Raw genomic sequence first — 22809 nt, forward strand, 5'->3', positions numbered from 1 at the left:
ATCTTCCCCAAATAACCCACCCACCCCAAAGATTGCAGCTGATTCTTAGATTTATCACAGTTGTTCAACAAAGCCGTAAACATAGAAGCCGAATCAGAACTTGATGAGACATCATGGGTTACAAAATTCTCACTGGAATCATTTCCTTCTCCGTCAAGAATTTTGGCCTGCTGATGATACGCTGACTGTTTTTGTTTTTGCTGAAAATAATCACTACCCATAATTTCTTCCCATTCTTGAAGCCTGAAGCACCACCAACGGAAAATAAGAAACTATTTAACTTATTCATTTCTCTAGAAATTGGCTCTGAACTATTAATTATCCTTCAATAATCAATTTGGATTGAAAAATTCATTACGGGTTTACATTGAAATTTTTAACTTTGAAGAATGAGGCATCGGAGAAATTGAAATTTTCTGTAACGTGTCGCCCATCTCAGCCTTGTCAGTGGATTCGCCATTGATGATGACCCCAAAAAAAAAGCTTTCAATGTAATATCTAGCAAAAAATAATAATGAACAAAATGGTCAAAAGAAAAAATGAGGCTTTGGAGAAATTGGAATTTTTCGTAAAGGGTGTTGCTTACCTCTGCCTTGCCAATGATTTCACCATTGATGAACAAGAAAAGAACTTTCAATATTGAAATATCCACAAAAAAAAAAAATAATGAACAAAAAGGTCAAAAAAAATTAAGAAGAAGCATATTTTTAAATTTTTTTCCAAATAAATAAGAAGCTTCATGCGCTCATGGAGAGTGTGTGCCATGTCAACAAAAAATGTCAAAATGACACACTTATAGCTACTTGAGGTGTCAAAAGTGAACAACGTCCACTTGAGGTGTCAAAGTGAAAGTTTGTGTCAAGTTCAGAGGGCTGTCGATGGGTTTGGCCTTATTAATATCCATTTATCTTTGTTATTTTTCATGAATTTTTTTCTTTTTTCTTTGAAAGTCTAAACTTATTTTGATTTTTAATTTATGTTTTCACAACATTTTTATCCATATTAAATATGGACAAACTAAATATTTTATCCATTTATTAAACCTATTTTCAACTTATTCATATTTGCTTCGATCCATTTGTTTGTCACTCCTATACAGTATGAACAAAAAAACAAATAATCGGTAATTCAGTACAACATCTGCACATGCAGTGCATGAAGCTAAAGTATAGTATAGTAGTACATTTAAAATTTCATCTTTTACCATAATAATATGGTGGAGATTTTTTTTTTTTTAATTTGTTGAGAATAGAGACTATAGATGAAGGGTAATTGATGGCACTAATGTAATTAGCTAAGATCATGATAGTTAATTAGTTAGAGTATGTGATGTGGCAGCCAGCTGGACAATTCAGTTAGTGTGGTGTATAAGTAGTGATATGTTAGTTACAGATTAAAGTAACTCATTGTAGATATTTTCCTCTCTCAAGATATTGAAAATCTTCTCTCTAGAAATTTCTATGTGTTCTTCAATGGTGTCTCATAAGTGATTGAGATGGTAATTGTAACGCCTCGAATCTGGTACCCGAAATGCTACGCAGTGCTCATGACCCCGAAGGACCATAAGCTAATCCATGACTGATATTTGTATCTGTATAATGGATGATATACTATATAAATGCGAAAACATGAACTAAAAGGCCATAAGGTTCAAATCTGTAACATAACTGATAAATTATAACATATGGATGGGGTATGAAATACCCAAAACACTGAAATTACTATCTGAACACACTAGTCTGAAAAGCCTCTAACTGACTGAACTGTCTGAATAAGGAGTTGTGGGATAGGTCCCCAACTAACTCCAACTAATAAATTAATTAATGAGATAATAAAGAAATAATCATGTCCTCGAAGGATGAGGGCTCACTGCTAATTGACTGTTGATATCTGGAATCTACTGATGCTCTGGAGCTCGTGCTTTGAAACCTATGGTATAAAACACCATAACGCAAATGCGTCAGTACTTTAAATGTAATGGTATGCATATGAGGTATGCTAAATACATGGGGTTCATATGCATGAACAATACTGGCTAACTGACTAATATGAACGTGAGAATACATGTATGAACACATAGTAACTATATCTGAGATCATGATAACATAAGTTTACTTATAACTAACATGACTGATAACTGAGTTCTGATGACTGATATAACTAATAACATGAGTGACTGTATTGACAGTCCTAAATCTGATGGAACTAGCTGAGTTCCATACTGTTCTAAATTGGCTATATCTGACAATCTTAAATTCTGTAGAACTATCTGAGTTCTTATACCGAAACTAAATAATTGTATCTGACAGTCCTGAATTCTATAACTGAAACTGTGGGAAGTAGTTATCTAACCGACATGCCCCTAATACGCTATTATGGCTGAGTTGGGGTCCAATCTGTAACCCTAATTGGAAGGATGTCAATACCGCGCCACTGGTAAGGACATTCTGTAAGTAACCCTCATATAATTAGAAGAAAGAACAAAAGACAAAGAAATGAAGAAAAATAATAAAGTTTCAATTCCATTATTTTAGAAAATTATTCATTCAAAGATTATACATCGATCAATTTTTATCTAGAATTAATATTACAAGAATTAATACACAACTCCGTCTTAAATCAACAAAGAAATCATTGGCTTATCAAATTATCTATTGAGCCGTGAAAAAGATTTAACAAAAACAGGTAACTCTAGTGAGAACGGTGAAAACCCTCATATAACAGGTTAAGCCACCTCATCTACCCTCATATAACAGGCTATGATGTCTCAACCTACGCTGGCTATGTAGTTCTGGAACGCAAGGATTACTTCTAAGAATCACACCCTCATATAACAGGCGAGTTCGTATCCTTGGGTTCACTCGGTGCTAACTCCTACTCCCATCTGAATGGACACTGAACATGAATTACTGAACTAAATTAACTGAATTCCGTTGACTTATGGAATAGTACTGAGATTACTGAATTACTGAGATTTCCTGAGTCACATGACTGACTGAGTTCTATAGATCATGGCTTGACTGAGGATATCGTGAAACATGTCACTGGCTCTAGGCACACAACTATATTTTTTGGGTACAAGTACCCCTAGGACTCGATGGAAGGAAACTGACAAAGCATGACATTCTTGAATGCATGACCAATCATCAACAGTCCATAATACAATAATTGGAGATATTTCATGGGAATTTGATTATCATAGCTTGGTACGTGAATAAGATAGTATGTATACATAGCATAATTTTATAAGGCTAACTCATGAGCAATCCAACAAACAATTTCAATACATAAGAATAACATGGAAGTCATTTTGGATCATAATTTAGCTATAGTGCATAATTTCTATCTTCCTAGGCATTTTATCAAACACCTTGCATGCACCCATAGGGCATAGGCTTTATCATCAAATTGACACATTATAAATAAATTAATTTCTGGATTTCACTCACTTGCTAATGTAGTTTCATGAAAAACACATAAATATTCCAAATTTGGAATCATATAACAAGATAAACATGGTTACGATCAACCCACAACGTAAATATCATGATTTGCAATTTGAAATAGGGTTCTTGAGCTTTATAGATGAAAGGAGTCCATAAATCAACACAATGCATACCTTAGTTCTTGGTTTACCGAAGATTGACGGACAGACTTTCTTGAAATTGAATCCCCAATTGAAATCCTAGCTTGTTCTTGATAGAAAATTGAGAGAAACTAGTTTATTTTGGGTTCCAAATAGTTGAATCTTGTGTTAAAGAAATTAAATTGGGGTAGGAAATTGACCCTTTTAATCCTAGATGCGTCTTTTAAATTGGTGAAAATTTTTCAAACAAGACCCCTGTTGTGACGCAGCGCTATCGCGCCGTGTCACTGGAATTTGACAATTGGGAAATAGGGGAATGGCGCGACGCGGAGCCATCGCGTTGCCATTTCATTTGCGACCTGGAAGTTTGGCGCGATGCGCCACTATCGTAGACCCCTACTGAAATTTGACAAATGCCATTTTCTCTTGTGGCGCGGCGCGCTACTGACTAATATGACGATGTTTTACAACAGAAATTTGAAATAGTCATAACTTCTTACCCTGTTATTGGATTTTGGCGAATCTTATATCAATGGAAAGCTTATTGAATTTCCCACATGGAATAAACATCATTCAATTTAGAAGATAATACTAGACATTTTAGGGACCAAATTAGTTAGAAAACTTTGGGGTATTACATTAATCACTTTGTGATTAGTTTACAGTGATAAATTCTATATGGTATCAGAGCTAAGACCACTATTGTGAGTTGTGCGATTGCTCATTACTACAAATATAATTTTTTGTTCAAAGAATTTGAAGAAAACTTAAAGCTCAGCAATGGCGGGAGTGAAATTTGATCACAATCATCCATTATTTTTTCATCCTTCAGATAATACTGGAGTTTCTATCATCCCTATGCAGTTAAATGGGTCCAAATATTACTTGACTTGGAGTAGAGCCATGGGAATTCAAATCCTAGGTAAAAACAAATTAGGGTTGGTCGATGGTACATGGAAGGAGGATTTTGCAGCTGAATTAGCCCATCAATGGGACAGATGCAATGCAATAGTCCAAGGTTGGATTATGAGTTCAGTTGCGAAGGAACTTCATACTGAAATAGTATGCAGTGGATGTAAAATCAGTTTGGGATGATTTGAAGGAACATTTTGATAAGGTCAATGCGTCAAGGATTTATCAGTTACACAAGTAAATTTCAACACTAGTGCAAGGTACTGACAGTATAGCTATTTATTTTTTGAAACTTTGAAATCTTTGGGTAGAATATGAATCAATAGTGCCGCCTCCATGTGATTGTGCAAACGCTAAGAAATTCTGTGCGTATATTCAAAACCAGAAATTGATGCAATTTTTGATGGGATTAAACGAGAATTATGACTATCCTCGAAGTCAAATTCGGATGACAACTCCAACTCCCAGCCTCAATAGAGCTTATGCTATGCTTGTTGAACGAGAAAGCCAAAAAGCTATGGGGAGTTTGTCCATAACAGGAGAAGGCGCTGAAGTTGCAGCCTTATTAGCTAAGCGTGGACCTGCCTACTTCAAACCAAAGAAGAATGGGAATCCTAACTGGAATACAATATGTGACTTTTGCTAAATGAAAGGTCATGTTGAGGATGATTGCTACAAGCTACATGGTTATCCTGAAGATTATGTCCACAAGAAGAAAGGCAACTTTTATCCTCAAGGGGACAATGCTCATTCACGCAAACCAACCTTCAAACCAAATGCAAATAGAATTGAAGCATACAATGTTCACACCGATACTTCCACTACTCACCAGAACAAATACAACAGAGTTGGAGGTAAGACTGAATCCAATAATGCAGGTTCAAGTAGCTCAAGAAGTTGCATGCCTAGGGATCCATAACTGACTCAGGATCAACATGACAAAATCATGATGTTACTTGATAAATAGATGCCACAGCTGGATATGGTTAACATGGCAAGTATTGTTCAATCTTTTATATCTAGTATAGAACAAGCTAATTGGATAGTGGATACTGCTGCAACGAATCATATGACATCCAATTTGAATTTGTTACATAACATTAAATCAGTCAGCATAGGGGATAATAAAAGAGTTCATTTGCCAACTGGAGAAATAGTTACAGTAACAAATACTAAAAACTGTATAGTAATGGGTACACAGGACATACAGAATATGTTATTTGTGCTCGAGTTTAAGTACAATCTTCTATCCGTTTCCAAGATAACTAGAGAACTTAGTTATTTTGTCTCTTTTTTACCCTGGTTTTTTCCTATTCCAGGACCACTTCAGTGGGAGACTGAAGGGGATTGGTAGGGAACAAAATGGCTTGTATCTATTGAGTCCTCACACACCAGCTACATCCAATTTTATCACTAATAAAGTAGAGAAGATGGAGAGTAAATCCAACAAGGTATTGAATGCTAAAGAAAACAAGATGAATGAAGACATCATGCTTTGGCACAGAAGGCTAGCTCATGCTTTTCGTGCATTATTGCAGGGAATGCTTGGTTATATTCTAGATGAATATAAACCTATTCTAGTTGGTTATGACATTTGCCCTTTAGCAGATTTACTTTTTCTTGTAGAACTAGTAAATCCAGTTCTCCTTTTTAGCTTCTACATTTGGATGTATGGGGACCATATCATACAAAAACATTTGATGGTAACAAATTTTTTTTGACTATTATTGATGATTTCTCTAGAATCATTTGGGTTTTCTTGCTTAAATTCAAGTCTAATGTGTTGATGATGCTGAGATAATTTTTTAAAATGGTTCACACTCAGTTCAAGGTTGTTGTGCAAGTAGTCAGGACTGATAATGGAGGTGAATTTGTTGGTTCACACCTGGAAATTCTCTTCAAAGAGTTAGGAATTATACATCATAGAACATTTGTTTATACTCCCCAGCAAAATGGTGTAGCTGAGAGGAAACACAGGTATCTACTTGAAGTAACCCGAGCCCTTAGGTTTCAAGGGCATATTCCACTTTCTTTCTGGGGTCATTGCATTTTAGTAGGATCCTATATTATCAACGGGTTGCTAACTAATATTTTAGGAGGAAAATCAACTTATGAAGTATCTTTTGGCAAGAAACCACAACTTACTCATTTGAGAACACTTGGTTGTTTAAGTTATGAGAGTGTCTTTCCTAGGGTTGATAAATTTGCTCCAAGAGCTTTCAAGGCTGTGTTTATGGGTATTCTGCTGTAACCAAGGGTTACATCTTATTTGATCTTTTGAATCAGAAGTTTTTTGTCAACAGAGATGTCCATTTTGTAGAACATGTATTTCCCTTTAAGGTTGATCTTTATACTCTAGTGGCTTCTACTTTTTCTCCACCAGCTATTTATGATTTGATACTAGATGATTAGTCCACTGATAGTGCTGCTACTTCTCCAGTTTCCTCACATATTGACAGTGCTGATACTCAGTTTTCATTGCCTTCTTCTGACGTTGGTCATACAACACCTTTGCCTCCTAGAAGGTCTCAAAGGCATACTAAGGCTCCTTTATGGTTAACATACTTTGTTACTAAAGGATCCGCTCATGTTGTGACTTATACTCTTACTGATTCTATCTCCTATAGTAATCTTTCTGCATCCTATCAATCTTATTTAGGCTTTTTATCATCTGTTCAGGAGCTACAATCTTATCAGGAAGCTGCCTATGATAGTAGATGGCTTGAGGCTATGCAAACTGAAATTAAGGATCTCCAAGACAATGGTACTTGGAGATTAGTTCTCTTACCAAAGGGTAAGTCACTTATTGGATGTAAATGGGTGTACAAAGTCAAGCTTAAGATCAATGGTGAATTTGAAAGGTATCAGGCTAGGTTAGTTGCTAAAGGTTATAGCCAATAAGAGGGTCTTGACTATCATGAAACATTTTCTTCCGTGGTTATGACTGTCACAGTGAGGACTGTGTTATCTTTAGCTGCCCAATATGCTTGGCATATTCACCAACTTGATGTCCATAATGATTTTCTTCAGGGTGACCTTTATGATGAAGTTTATATGGGTTTGCCTCAGTTTTTTTCTAGCCACGGGGAGTCTGGTCTTGTGTGTAGGCTACAAAAATTCCTTTATGGACTTAAGCAAGCCAGTAGACAGTGGAACCTAAAATTATTTGAAGCTTTGTTGAATTTTGGTTTTGTACAAATTGCTTTAGATCATTCTCTTTTTATCAACAAGTCAGGCAATGATGTGGTGATCATCTTGGTGTATGCTGATTATATATTAGTCACAGGAAATAATCTAAGTCTGATAGAAACTGCCAAGAACTCACTGCACAAAGCATTCAAAATCAAAGATCTAGGTGAGTTGAAATTTTTTCTTGGAATGGAGTTTAGTAGATCAGCAAGAGGTATTCTAATCAATCAAAGGAAATATGCATTGGGGATACTTTCAAATCTTGGATTAGGGAGTGCAAAAGCAGTTGGGACACCCTTGGAACCTAACATGAAACTTATAACTTAAGAGCTTGATGAAATAACAGGAAAGACAGATGATGACATCTTCGAAGATACAGGGAAATATCAAAGACTTATTGGCAAAATGTTGCACTTAACACTAACCAGTCCTGATATTGTCTATTCAGTTCATCTGTTAAGTCAGTTTTTACAGCATCCTTAAAGCTCTCATTAGGAAGCAGCAGTGAGGGTCATGTGATATGTTAAAAGAGAACCGAGACTTGGAATTTTAATCAGTAGCAGACAGTCGAATGCTCTTAATGTCTATTGTAATGCAGACTGGGCTTCTTGTCCTAATACCAGGAGGTCAGTTTCAGGTTTTCTCATGAAACATGGAGACTCTTTGATCTCATGAAAATAAAAAAAAAAACAAAAATGTGGTGTCAAGGAGCTCAGCAGAAGCTGAGTACAGAAGCATGGCAAGCTCTGTATCAGAGGTAGTATGGATTACAACATTATTAAAGGAATTAGGATTTCCAGTTGATTTTCCAGTGATTGTACACAGTGATAGTGAAACTGCTTTACAAATCGCAGCAAATCCAGTTTTCCATGAAAGAACAAAGCATATAGAAATTGATTGTCACTTTATTAGGCAAAAAATTCTAGGACTTGTGAAGACAGAACATGTGGACTCCAAACATCAATTAGCAAGCATCGTGACAAAAGGCTTGGCAAGAGCTCAACATGAATTCCTAGTTAGCAAGCTAGGTGTGTTAAATGTGTTTACACCACCTAGCTTGAGGGGGAGTGTTGAGAATAGAGACTGTATAGATGCAGGGTAATTGATGGCACTAATGTAATTAGCTAAGATCATGATAGATAATTAGTTAGAGCATGTGATGTGGCAACAAGCTAGACAATTCAGTTAGTGTGGTGTATAAGTAGTGATATATTAGTTACAGATTAAAGTAACTCATTGTAGATATTTTTCTCTCTCAAGATATTGAAAATCTTCTCTCTAGAAGCTTCTATGTGTTTTTCAATGGAGTCTCATAATTGATTGAGATGGTAATCACTTTGTGACCAGTTTACAGTGATAAATTCTGTAAAATTAACCTAGAGATTCGGGTTGTGTTGTATTAGCAAAAAAAGAGCAGAGGGGAGATCCTTTTTGTCATTGAGTTGTTTATAGGTCTATTTTTTTTATCCGGTGTCCGGTATTTGCATTGGAGTCCGACTTATCCGAATTTGTGCCGCATAGAGCCCCATTCGGGGGGAAGCGCTCCCTACCAAAGATTTTTTCATACTCAGGGCTCGAACCCGAGACCTCTGATTAAGGAAGAAGCAGCCCCATTCGCTGCACCACATCCTTTGATGGTATATAGGTCTAGGTTTGCAAATGCTCGAGAGTTATCCTTTTGGTCTGCCAAACTTGTTTTTAAATTCTTTCATTTTATTAATTTAATAATCATATTTTTTTAAAAAAAAAGAAATTGTTTTAACAAAGTGCAGCATATTCCTTTTTAGAAAAGAAAATTGTTCACTCGTTTTTTCTTTTGGGGTGATGGTTTGGGGCTGTAAATTCTTTTTTTTAATGGTCCGGTATATTATATAGTGTACGTACCTAATGACCTGATTGATTCGAATTTGTATAGGCTCGTGCATTTCTTACAATGAATTTCTTTGTTCTTAGAATTCGAATGCGAAAATTTTGATTAAGAATGAATCAATCAGAAAGCACGTTTATCCAACTATGTCCATTGGTGGTTAGTGTATAATCTCCAAATATGAGATATTTAGCATATATAATGTATTAGCTAGTCTTACTCTGCAATTTAAATTACATATATAATGTATTATTAGCATGTACAATGCTTCTTACATTTCCTGTTCAACAAATTATATTAAATTATTTGACAAGAGTGGTTGAATAATGAAAAGGTTGGTGCACAATGATTCGTATTTTCTGGGATAAATATAATTTAAATACTACCAATATATAATTGAGGGCTCCCCTCATAGAGAATGGAAGAGGAAATATAATAATATATTCTGTAACCAATTTAAATAATAGGGTATTAGGTAATTCCCATTAACTTTATGTTGATACAAGTTATTTAGTCGTACCTACTTGGTTTGCCATATTAAAAATATAATTAGACCTTGTGTAGAATCGAGCTCTTGATCGGTAGTAATTTGTTTATTTATTTACTTCTGTAATTGTTGAAACTATCTAAAATATATCTTGTATAATAATCAGAATTCTACAAACACCCGTCGCGTACGAATCCAAAATATACTAGATGATGAGCTCGTTTTTTAATACTTCTCTACTTATATATCAATTTTTTTAGCAATTGTAGCTATGATTTAAACCGGTGATATATGCATAACTCACACATCACATATGCGCTCTTACCGTTAAACCAAAATGTTGGGACATTAGAATGACTAAGCAAAATAAGATTCTAACAAAATTGCAACATCTTCATAATATTTGATGTGTTATTTAATGTAGGACAAAATTCAGAAATAACATACTTATCCCCTTAATTATGAGTTTCATAGCAACAGTTTCATAATTACATAATATAGCAAATTGTATTTTGTATTTTTGTAAACTCTTGCTATAAAAATACAAATACATATGATTTTTACTGTCCTTATGATGATATGTATTTTGTATTTTTGCAAACTGTTGCTACAAAAATACAAATACATACAAATATATATGCTACAAAATGTAATTTGATAAAAGTGTTGCTATTTTTTCGCAATTTAATACTTAAGTAGCTACCTTATGTATTTTTCCTTTAATATATACGTTCTTTTTTTCAGCCGTTTATGGTAAACGGGGTTTGGTTAGTTTATAAAGATGGCTAAAAATTAAATACTTGCCAGTTCAGGCCATTTCTACATTATTTATGGGCCTGAATTGGGGCAAACTGCACAAATAACTATGACCCATTTGCTAGAATATTTTTTGATGATGTTTTTGTCCCTCGAATTCAAAAATACCTTTGATATTGAAAAAAAAACAAAAAACTTGCAAGACTCAAATTATGCTTTACAAGACGAAAAAAACCGAAAGGCATAAGTTATGCATTATAAGGCATAACTTATTCATAAATTGTGAAAATTGCTTCAGAAATATAGGTTAAGACTGCATAATATATACCCTTAGCGACAGCCCAATACACTGAGGTGCCCCTTTTTTTTTTTCCGAAATAGATACTTAAATGTCTTCACATATTTTTTCTAAGGTGGTACATGATATAGCATCAAGTTTTACTAAATATCCATCCTTGCTCCATTTGCTTCTCTCCATGCGTGCTTTAGTAAAGGGTGTTAAATATAGTATATTTTTAGTCATCTCAAAAATAAGTAGCTCAAATAAATTCCGTATAACTGTTCGTGATGAAGTATTTCCGTAAGATTTCCAACAAAGGGTTCCCAGTTTTTGCATCAAGTACATGTATTCATCAATTAAATTAGAGTAACAACTAATAATCGTTTCCACGCTGAAACGATACAAATTTTTTCATAACTTATATACGTGTTAGCTATGCGGGTATTAGCTTGACTGAGCATGAAGTTAAAGAACTAAAAGGGTCCTTTAAATTTTAAGGTCTTAAACTTGTCCTATATATAGAATATTAGAGTTGCAAACTTACCAAATATAGAAGGAAACACTTTTATGTCAGGTAATATATTAAAATTGGAAAAATTACTAAATATAGCAAGAAACACTATTCTGTTACTGTTGCTTGTCTAAATGTAATTAACACTAAAAGTAAAATATGGAAAAAATAATAATTATATTTCTGCAAAACAAAGTTCCCTTATATTAGAATTGGGTAATTTTTGACTTGCATACATAACCATCATAGACAAAAATATATTATTACTAGAACAATAACTACAACGAAAATAACCTGATCATTCAACCAGTATATTTTTTTTTTTACACTTTCAAAGATGTTTGCTGCCATATACATTCTGTTGTTCTGTTTGTTAATCTCTTTTTTACCACTAATTACTGTTTCCCTTAAACTCAGCCTTCCTCATCCACATCCTTACCCTGAAGTTGTGGTTCAAGATGTACAAAGGTGATTATTCTTAATTTATGCTTAACATTACCTCATAGTTTTATAAGTATTTTTGTTAATGCTAAGCTTTTCTTTTGAGTCGAAGGTCTGCTAGAAATAACTTTTCTATTAAACAAAGGTAGGAGCTAGGCCTGCCGACGTCCTACTCTTCTCATCATCATATGTCACTTATAAAATTATACTAAATATATTATTGTTGTTGTTGTTCATGTATGTTTCTTTTCCATTAAATCCGCAAGTCCCATATGGCCTCCTCTCTTTTTGTTAAACACGAATTTCCAAAAACACCATTGGGCTATTTTTCCTCTTGGTGTTCGATATTCATTTTAATACTATAATTAATTCGACTTTGCATAAGAAAGTTTCATATTGGAACCTACCTACTAAAGACAACTCAATAGCTAGAGTTCAAAGTTGAGATATCCGGTTAAAACTAGAAGAATACTTACCACATGGTAACACTTACCGCTACAATGTCTTCAAATAGTTAAATTGCCACTTATTCATGTCTATTTTAGTACTATTCTAATAAAACTCTATGTGTTAGTGCAGGTACAATAATTACATGCAAAATATATTCATAGAATGTTAATGTTGTTTACAGGAAAGTGAACGAATCAATTTCCAGAAGAAAACTCTTGGACACCACAATAAACACCCAATGTCAAACAGGTAACCTAATAGACGACTGCTGGCGCTGCGACCCAAACTGGTCCTACAACCGGCAGCGCCTGGCAGATTGCGCCCTAGGCTTCGGTCAGGGCGCAATGGGAGGTAAAAATGGCAAATACTACGTTGTTAACGATCCCTCGGATACGGACAACGTAAATCCAGTTCCAGGAACACTAAGACATGCTGTAATCCAAGATGAACCACTCTGGATCACCTTCTCTGGAGACATGAACATAAGTTTGAAGCATGAGCTCATGTTTAACAGTTATAAAACCGTCGATGGACGTGGAGCAAACGTGCAGATTACAGGCAATGGTTGTATAACATTGGAGCATATAAGCAATGTGATTATACACAACATCCATATCTCCAATTGTATTCCATCAGGGAGTACTGAAATACGAACAACACCATCGAACGTTGCACCTCGAGGAGGATCAGATGGCGATGGGATAACGATATCTAGATCACATAATATATGGATTGATCATTGTGCTTTATCACATTGTACTGATGGCTTAATTGATGTTATTATGGGGTCAACTGGGATTACTATTTCGAATAACTATTTCACTGATCATGATAAAGTTATGCTATTGGGACATAATGATGGATACTTGGCTGACGTTGGAATGCAGGTTCGTTAAATTTCTAATTTATTTCAGAATGTCTTTAAGTTTTGGTTCCTCCGATCAAACACGTGTTGGTTGACATTTATGATGAGTCCGAGCAATGTTCGATATACTTTGGGATTCTTCATATGTCCACATTTATCCAAAATAGAATTCAGGAATTAAGTTTATGAATTCTGGATTAGTCGTTTTGTGTTGCCTGATTCTGAATTAATAATTCATACATATCAAATGATCTTTTAAGACAAGTATAGAATTTGAACAAGCTATGGATTGTTGTCGAACCTGTTACGCCCCCCTCTGGATTCACTTATCGATCTACTTTTGACTATAGTTTAAATTTATCATTCGTTATATATACTTCAATTAGGGTTCATGATGGAGTTCAAGGCTTAGAATAATTACAAAACAATTTACAAACAACAAGAGTGTCAATGAGTCAAAATATGCTAGTAAGGATGAAATTAAGATATTTTGTATTATATAGATATTTCTTTTTTTTTGAAAATGTTTTTTCTTGAGTCGGAATGTATCAGAAACATTCTCTACTTTACACAAGGTAGGAATAAGTCTACATACACCCCACCTCCCCATCATGAAATATACTGAATATGAATATGTTGTTGTATAGAGTTTTTTTCCTTTTAAACTCATGTCTGTTATTTAATTTGTGGAAAAAATAGGTGACGATAGCATTCAATCATTTTGGAGTGGGGCTAGTACAAAGAATGCCAAGGTGTAGAAGAGGATATACACATGTAGTGAACAATGATTTCACAGAATGGCAAATGTATGCAATTGGAGGAAGTGCTAATCCTACTATTAATAGTCAGGGCAATCGTTATACTGCCCCCAAGGATTCAAATACTAAAGAGGTATTTTCTCTCTCCCTTTTAAATATTTATTATATTTCAAGTTTACTGATTTGATAGCATCCAAGGGGTGCGACTTAGTGATTCAATAAAGTTAGGTAACTTAGGTTGAACACCATGAAGTTTGAGGTTCAATTTTCAACAGAGAAAAACACTAGTTGATTTCTTCTCATCTGTTTTAGCCTTGGTGGATAGAGTTACTTAATACCTGTTGCGGGGGAGGTGACAGGTATACGTCAAATTAGTTGAGATGCGCGTAAACTGACCTAGACACCACGATTATTTAAACAGAAAAAAAAAATTCGAGTACAGCTGGTATAAGCCCCCTATTAAGAGGGTCTTTTTCAATCCAAAGATTCGAATCAAATACTTTTAATGTAGTGTAAAGGAATTTCAGTCATTCCAACTCGACGCATCTAATTTTCTTTTTTTGAAAAAACTTAAATGTTTATCCAAACTTAGTACTCATCCCCTATCAAGCATGTTATTTCATTTTAAGATTGTGTATGTCAAACAGTGTCACATAAATTGAGGCAGGTCTGTTAACAGGTAACAAGGCGCATGGATGCGGACGAGGGAGAGTGGAAGGGATGGAACTGGAGAACAGATGGAGATATAATGGTAAATGGTGCATTTTTTGTGGCATCAGGTGATGGAAAGACCAACCAATATGCCAAGGCGTCGAGCTTGGAGCCACAATCCTCTGATAATATTGATCAACTCACTCTCAATGCTGGTGTTTTTAATGCAACAAGGTACATCCCCTATATTTCTCATACATCGATACTGTCTAAATCAATTTGTGCGCATCTAAATTTATTTCACTGCATACATATCACCTCCCACTAGCAACGAAGAATAGGATAGAGTGAGATGTATAGAGAGAGGCAAAGGTAGACTAGAAGATATACTAATTCAACGAAAGGCAAAGGTAGACTAGATAGAAGATATACGAGTTTGACAGTACATAATAGCTTTAGATCAAAATCCTATATTAGTTGTCTTAGAAAATCGCTTGATATCTAAAATTATTAATTAATACACAATAACTCAAAAGAACTAGAATTCAGAATTCATATATTTCAAATCTTAAATCCATCTGTTACTAATGTATAAGTCAAACTTTTAGTGATTTGCTTTTTCTTTCACATCTATGTATTTATATCCCACATAAAAAATATTACATTCAATTGAACCAGTTATTTACAGAGTATATCTATTTTGATAATCTTGAATTATATATATTTATCAGGGATAATAATACTCCCCGAAACGGCGGCATCAACAACCCCGGAACGACGTTAGGGAGAGGCACACCAGCAAAATTATCTATAACCACTACTTATTCTATCTTCTTTTTCTCTCTTTTAATTATTTTAGTTTTGTAACCATGGTGGAAAACTAAAATTGCAACAATTATACCCTTAATTACTATAGCATATATTGGGCTTTATTATTTGTTCCTTTAGGTAAACCATCTTTTTTTAGGAAAGAAGAATATTGTTATATTTATTCAAGAAAAGAAACAAAAGTTATTAGAAAAAATTGCAATTTGATAAAGATCAATCACAAGGGTCCCATTCTTTGTACATAATTTGATTGATAGGAATGTTAAAGATGAATTTATGGGTTGTTAAATATTGTGTCACCACTTTGTTTTCACTTTATTTATTATTATTTTTCCTTTATCTTTTTTTTTTTCAATTTAATCTCATTTAATCAATTAAAATAGAATAGTTTCATATACTTTTAAACTTATAAAATAGCTACTCCTAGCAATAGAAATTTCTAATGAAGGAGGAACCATCTTTAATTCTTAACTTTTAAAATTGAAGTAGAATAAACATTTGCTAATTTTAAAAACTAAAACTATTAAGAAAAAGATGTGTTTAAAAAAGAAAAGAAAGTATGTATTTATTATGTTTTCCGGAGTTGAATTTGTGATCTCTTCACATGACAACTTTATCAATTGATGCTAGGAATACTTTTACATCAAACTATGAACAAAGAGTGCATTTTTACTTAATTTCGCATAATTAAAGAACACTTTTTACCCATCTCCCAAAATTAAATATACTCCCTCTGGAAGCTAATTTGATTAAATTATTCTTATTCGTTATTCATCTTTATTTAATTTCTCTTTCGTTGCACTATATTAATATCTCACCATTTATTACTAGGGATAAAAACGAAACAAATAACTAATTATGCCTAGATTTTGTGAAACGATAAGTATTAATGAATACAGTATCTATTTTTAGTAGGGGTGGGCGTTCGGTACTTCTTTTAGGATTTGATTTTTTTATTTCAATTTTTTTAATTTTCGGTTATGAAATTAGGTACAAACTGAATTAGTTAGCTTTATGTAAATCTCGGTTCGATTCTATTTCAGTTTAATAATTTTGGTTTTGGGCCTGTTTAATGGGCTAAATTATATTTGTAAATTGGACTAGTTTAACTTTCTTACGTTAAAGAAAACCAATATAAACTTATAAAGTCTTCTAGGTGACAAATAAGAATAATCACCTCCAATGTAAAAATCAGATGGAGGACTATATATTAACTTTCGATTGCAAAAAGTAATTTTCGATTTTGATTGTTGAAGTATTTAAATTTTGGGGCTTTGGGCTGAAGGCAGTAGAGGGCTTTAGCTAAAGCCTAAAGAGCTAATGGGCTTAGATATTGTAAATATTAAATAATAAATATATATTAATAATAGTATAAATAACATAAATACCAACTCTTTTGAAAGTAATTACTCTCTCCCACTTTTTTAATTACTTTACTCTATCTCCCTATTAATATACATAACATAGCTGACATATGTATAGCATTTGTGTATATGTTGGGATTTTTGTAATATGTTTAGGGAGTTGAAAGTTTTTGTAATATTGGAAACATAAATTGTGTATTTGTGTAATTTTTAGTTAGTATATATATAATAATTAAAAAAATTATATTAAAAATTTTGGTTTAAATTGAAAATCGAATTACATTAACCTAAAATCGAAAACTAAATCAAAATATCAAATTTATGAAAAAATGAACCGAAAAATCAAAAAATTAAAATCGAAAAACCAAAATAATTCGGTTTGATTCGGTTCGGTATTTCAATTTTTCGGTATTTATGTCCACCCCTAATTTTTAGGCCCCGTTTAATAATGAAAATAATAATATTTCAGAGTTGAAATTGGATTGGTGTTGTGTTGTCCATGAATATAAATTAAATAAAGCTGTTTTTGAAATTTTATGAAAAAAATAAGAGTGAAATTTACTTGCTTTCACTTTTCCAAAAGTAATTTTCACTAAAGTGAAGTCATTTTTATAGTCAAACACTACTATTTTTTTTTTATAAAAGTTAATAATTTTCTAAAAAAAATAAAAATTCTCATGGTCAAACGTTTACTTAATAAAAACAATATCTATAATCTATTCTATAATCTATAATATATTAAAAGTGTGAAGACCCTTAGAAAAGTGATTTGAACTTTTTGTCCTTCATTAAAAAAAATTATAATAGACAAAATCGTCTTTTTACTATTTTTCTTAATATTGAGCATGTTAAAAATCAACAATAAAATTTCCTTTTATATAATTAAAATCCTAATATTGGGCTGGAGGAAAAGATAATAGTACGGATTTGTTTTGATTTTGGTTTCGTATTACATAGGATGACCTAATTAATATTAATCACATCATTACGAAAGCCAATTGTTCTAGCCGTAATATCTATATATAGAATCCTTATTTTGATTAGATGTGATATGACAAATATGTGTTGAACACCTAACTACACTTAACTAAAAAAAATAGAAAAAGAAAATAAAAACAAAAATTAACGTATGAAATTTCTAATACGATGATTTCCCAAAAAATTGATAAGAAAATAGAAATGGATTAAAGAAGTTATAGAATATATGGTAAAAATAAATCATGACATTTAACAATTCTAAATCGATTAGAATTTTACCTTATATTAAAAAGAGTTCTACAATTTTATTTAAGTGATATTTTGGATCAAAATTTCTTATAATTTACTTTCCTTCTTATTTTAGTATTGATTCAAACCTTTTTTTAAATTTCTTTTAGTTCATAATTTTAAAGATTATATAATTAACAATTGTCAGTGAATTCTCTCCTTTTGATAATTACTCGTGTTTCTCTTGCAGTTGAGAATTTTGAATCAAAAAATTGAACGAAATAAGTATGTTGTAGCCGAATGGAGTTGTCAAAAAATCAAAGGTATATATCTTTTTTTTTTTTTTTGGTTTAATTGTGACTTAGTTTTGATTATATTATTTAACTATATTTTGATATATTATTCATTAGTTTTATAGGTGAATCTTTAACTAAACTTATTTATTGAACTTGAAATATAAGCTTATATTAAAGTCTTGAATCTTGATATGCAGAGCTTTGTTTGAATGACGAATCTATAAATTAATGGTCTTGTGTTTTGAATTTTTGTTCTCTTTCTGAAAGTTGTTTTGTTATGGTCGAATATGGATATTTCTCTAGAAAATATTTAGTTGTAGATCCATCACGAAAGAAATAAAAATATAACAATGTTACAAACAAATAAAAGAAAATAAAGAACAAAAGTTAAAAGACTAATAGAGTTCAATGATATTTGGACTTAGGCCAATGTAGAAAATATTAGAATTTAATGGGATCTAAGCTTTGAAAAGTAATACCTAAATTTTTTGTTGGGAGACTTCATTAATTATCTTTCTACTATTTTTTAATTTAATAAAATTATAATTAAAGGGAATAAAGAGGTAGGGATAGAATTACGATCATCAAAGGACGTGGTGCAGTGGATGAGATTGCTCCTACCTTAATCAGAGATTTCGGATTCGAGCTCTGGGTATGAAAAAATCATTGGTAGGGAGAGTTTGTCCCATATGATCCTACCCGACACAAATTCGAATTAATCGGGGTTCAATGTGATTACTGAACACCAAATAAAAAATAAAATAAAAAAAGGTTAGGGTTGTGGGATTTGATACCGGTTAGGTTTAGTTTTTCTGTCTTGGTTTGAATTTGTTAATTTCGACTTTTTAAGATGTTGATCAATTAAAAAACAATGAATATATAAAGTAAAAAATTTAAGGCATCGTAAAATATGTTTTTTTTTGTTTGTGAAAAGATGACCGTCAACGGACAATAACACATTTGAGATACAATATTTATTTATATGATTTAAATAGATATAACATGTGTTTTAACGTCAACTACTACTTTTTAATTAATTGTTCTTCTTATGTATATATTTTCATTTGATCAATGACACACGTGCAAAGCACGTACACAAGACTAGTATATTAAAAGTGTGAAGACCCTTAAAAAAATAATTTTAACTTTTTACCCTTCATTAAAATACTCTGCAACAGACAAAATCATCTTTTTAGTTTTTTATATTACTATTTAGATATATTTATTTTTGAAATAAAGAGTCATAAAATATATAATAAGTTTTACAAATTAAGAAGTACTAAAATATATGGTAGGAATTATTAAGAAAAAACAGTATTTATGGAGTTCTAAAATATCTATAATCTATATCTATAATCTATAATATATTAAAAGTGTGAAGACTCTTAAAATAGTATTTGAACTTTTTACCCTTCATTAAAATAATCCGCAATAGACAAAATCATCTTTTTACTTTTTAAAATTATTATTTAAATATATTTATTTTTAAAATAAAGAGTCATAAAATATATGATATGATATTTTTTTAATACATAAATGACTTATAATAATTAATTATGGGTGATATAGTAAAATCACGATTGAAGAAACTAAAAAGCATGTCGAAATCGCTGCATCTATACAGAAATTTGACTTAATGTATTTGTAATATTTTACATTTATATAGATACTAGACGTACTCAATTTATGTGACACGTGAGAAAATTGGAAAAGTCGTACACTATTTTTAGGCAAAAAAGGAAATACAGAAGCATACCTTTTTTTATGTTATTAAAATTTTTTCTCTTACAAGTCTTTCTAATTTGGCAAAAAAGTTTTCATAATTTAATTATTTTCTTAATAATTAGGGGTTTGAAATCAATTAAAATAAAGTATTAAATTTTTCTTATTTGAATTATGTAATTTAGGACTTTCAAATCAATATATTAATTTTTTTTTATTTAGGACTCTCTTATATATAGCGACAGAAAAATATCGCCATCACCAACTAAAATAATGTATTAATTTTTTCTTATTTGATTTATGTAATTTAGGACATTCAAATCAATTAATATTATATATTATTTTTTTCTTATTTAAGATTCTCTTATATATAGAGATAAAAAAATATCAATATCATAAAATTCAGAGGTATGCTTCTAATTTCGGACACTATTTTTTCTTCGATGAATTCTGCAGTTTTTTTTTTCAAGATATTTGTTTTTCCTTCAAAAATCAATTGCATAACATGAAGATTTAAATATTTCTTTTTCCTTCACCATTGATGTTGATTCTTCTGTCTTATTGTTTTTCTTTTGCCATCGATATTGATTCTTCTTCTACTTTATTATGATTATTTTTGTTATTATTAATTTATTATAAGTAGTTGTGTTATATTATTATGCTCATATATAATGTAACTTTATTATTTAAAATATTTTTTTGTGCATCAATATCAACATAATTTTGACTTTTGATATCAATAGAGAAATTTTATTCACTATATTTAATTTACTCCTTAATTATTAGTGTGATAGTAAATTATCATTATATTAATTTGAGATCGTTGTAGGAACCTGTTGATTTCAAAATCTGTTCTTAATGTATATATAAACATATTCATATTTATAGATATGGCTAAAAGTGTGAAGACCATTAAAAAAGTGATTTGAACTTTTTATCCTTCATTAAAATACTCTGTAATAGACAAAATGGCCTTTTAGCTTTTTTTATATTATTATTTAATTATATTTATTTTTAAAGTAAAGAATCATGTAATATATGATAATTTTTATAAATTAAGAAGTATTAAAATATATGATAAGAATTATTAAAATTTTTTAATATTTATGGCGTTTTAAAATATACTATAAGAATAGGAGAGAAAATTGAAAAAGTAATACACTTTTTTAAGGTAAAAAGGGTATACAGAAGCATACCCTTTTTTTTCGGATAAACAGGAAATACAAGTTAATAACTAACTTTCTATTAAAGAAGAAGTTACAATTGAAAAAAGTTTAAAAAGGAAAAATAATAAAATAAGTAAATTTTATTATTATTATTTTAACATTGACAAATAATAAATTAAAACCAACTAATTTGTTCTTAAAAATTTGTCTCTTATATATCTTTTTAATTTGGTAAAAACATTTCCATAATTTAATTATTTTCTTAATAATTAGGGATTTGAAATCAACTAAAATAAAATATTAATTTTTGCTTATTTAAATCATGTAATTTAAAACTTTCAAATCAATATATTAATTTTCTTATTTAAGATTCTCTTATATATAGAGACAGAAAAATACCAACATTATCAACTAAAATAATGTATTAATTTTTTCTTATTCGAATTATGTAATTTAAGACTTTCAAACTAATTAATATTCTATGTTAATTTTTTCTTATTTAAGATTCTCTTATATATAGAGATAAAAAAAATACCACCGTCATAAAACTCAGAGGTATGCTTCTAATTTCGGACACTATTTTTTCTTTGGTGAATCTACACTTTTTTTTTAAGATATTTTTTTTCCTTTCAAAATTCAATTGCATAACATGAAGATTTAAATATATTTTTTTTCGTCATTGATGTTGATTCTTCCGTCTTATTATTTCTTTCGCCATATATTGGTTCTTCTTCTACTTTATTATAATTATTTTTATTATTATTAATTTATTATAAATAGTTGTGTTATATTATTATACTCATATCTAATGTAGCTTTATTATTTAGAATATGTTTTTGTGCATCAATGTCAATAAAATTTTAACTTTTGATATTACTAGCCAAATTATATTCACTCTATTTAATTTACTCCTTAATTGTTAGTGTGATAATGAATTATCATTATATTAATTTGAGATCGTTGTAGAAATCTATAGATTTCAAAATATGCTCTTTATGTCTATATAAACATATTCATATCTATAGATATGTCTATATAGCTAATTATAATTGTGACTACTTAAATATATTAAGTAGAAACTGATAATTGTTGTGACTATGTAAATATATTTAGGCTTAAACAATTTTTGAATTATGAGAAACAAGGTTTCTCTTAAAGGATAATGATCAGAACTCTCTTCTGAAAAAGGATCAAGTTTGTTGTTTTTTTTTTTAAAAAAAGGAAACATTTGTGAGGTACTTATTGATAGAAAAAAAGATAAGTAAAATGATTCTTTTTTATTAATATAAAGTGAACAGGATTGAGAGACTCTAAACTTAAAGGTTAAATTACCTAAATGCCCTTTTTATTTTTTTATTAGGCGATTTAAGTATCTTTCGAAAGTCCTAAGTACCTTTTGAAAGAGTCACAAATATCACTTCAAACAGTACGACAGTAACTTGACAAAAGGTCTTTATCATTGTTTGGTGGACCT

At 31.0% G+C, this 22809-nt stretch overlaps 1 protein-coding gene across 1 annotated transcript; it reads left to right on the forward strand.

Annotated features, from left to right (window-relative positions):
- The first annotated feature begins 8423 nt into the window (after positions 1-8423).
- Positions 8424-15783, forward strand: LOC107851462 (probable pectate lyase 5). Its single transcript, XM_047401496.1, has 6 exons — positions 8424-8785; positions 12006-12056; positions 12661-13366; positions 14044-14235; positions 14782-14987; positions 15485-15783. The coding sequence occupies exons 1-6, from the start codon at positions 8424-8426 to the stop codon at positions 15618-15620; spliced, it is 1653 nt and encodes a 550-aa protein (XP_047257452.1). The 3' UTR covers positions 15621-15783.
- The last annotated feature ends 7026 nt before the right edge of the window (positions 15784-22809 follow it).

Source organism: Capsicum annuum, chromosome 12 (assembly GCF_002878395.1).
Source record: "Capsicum annuum cultivar UCD-10X-F1 chromosome 12, UCD10Xv1.1, whole genome shotgun sequence".
Taxonomy (NCBI): Eukaryota; Viridiplantae; Streptophyta; class Magnoliopsida; order Solanales; family Solanaceae; genus Capsicum; species Capsicum annuum.

What these genes read in the sequence shown, in the direction of transcription:
- LOC107851462 (XM_047401496.1), top strand. Translation starts at nt 8,424, where the DNA reads ATGGCAAGCTCTGTATCAGAGGTAGTATGGATTACAACATTATTAAAG. An exon ending in AGAGACTGTATAGATGCAGG is followed by an intron (nt 8,786 to 12,005) that starts GTAATTGATGGC and finishes CCTTAAACTCAG; the next exon opens with CCTTCCTCATCCACATCCTT. An exon ending in TGGCTGACGTTGGAATGCAG is followed by an intron (nt 13,367 to 14,043) that starts GTTCGTTAAATT and finishes TGGAAAAAATAG; the next exon opens with GTGACGATAGCATTCAATCA.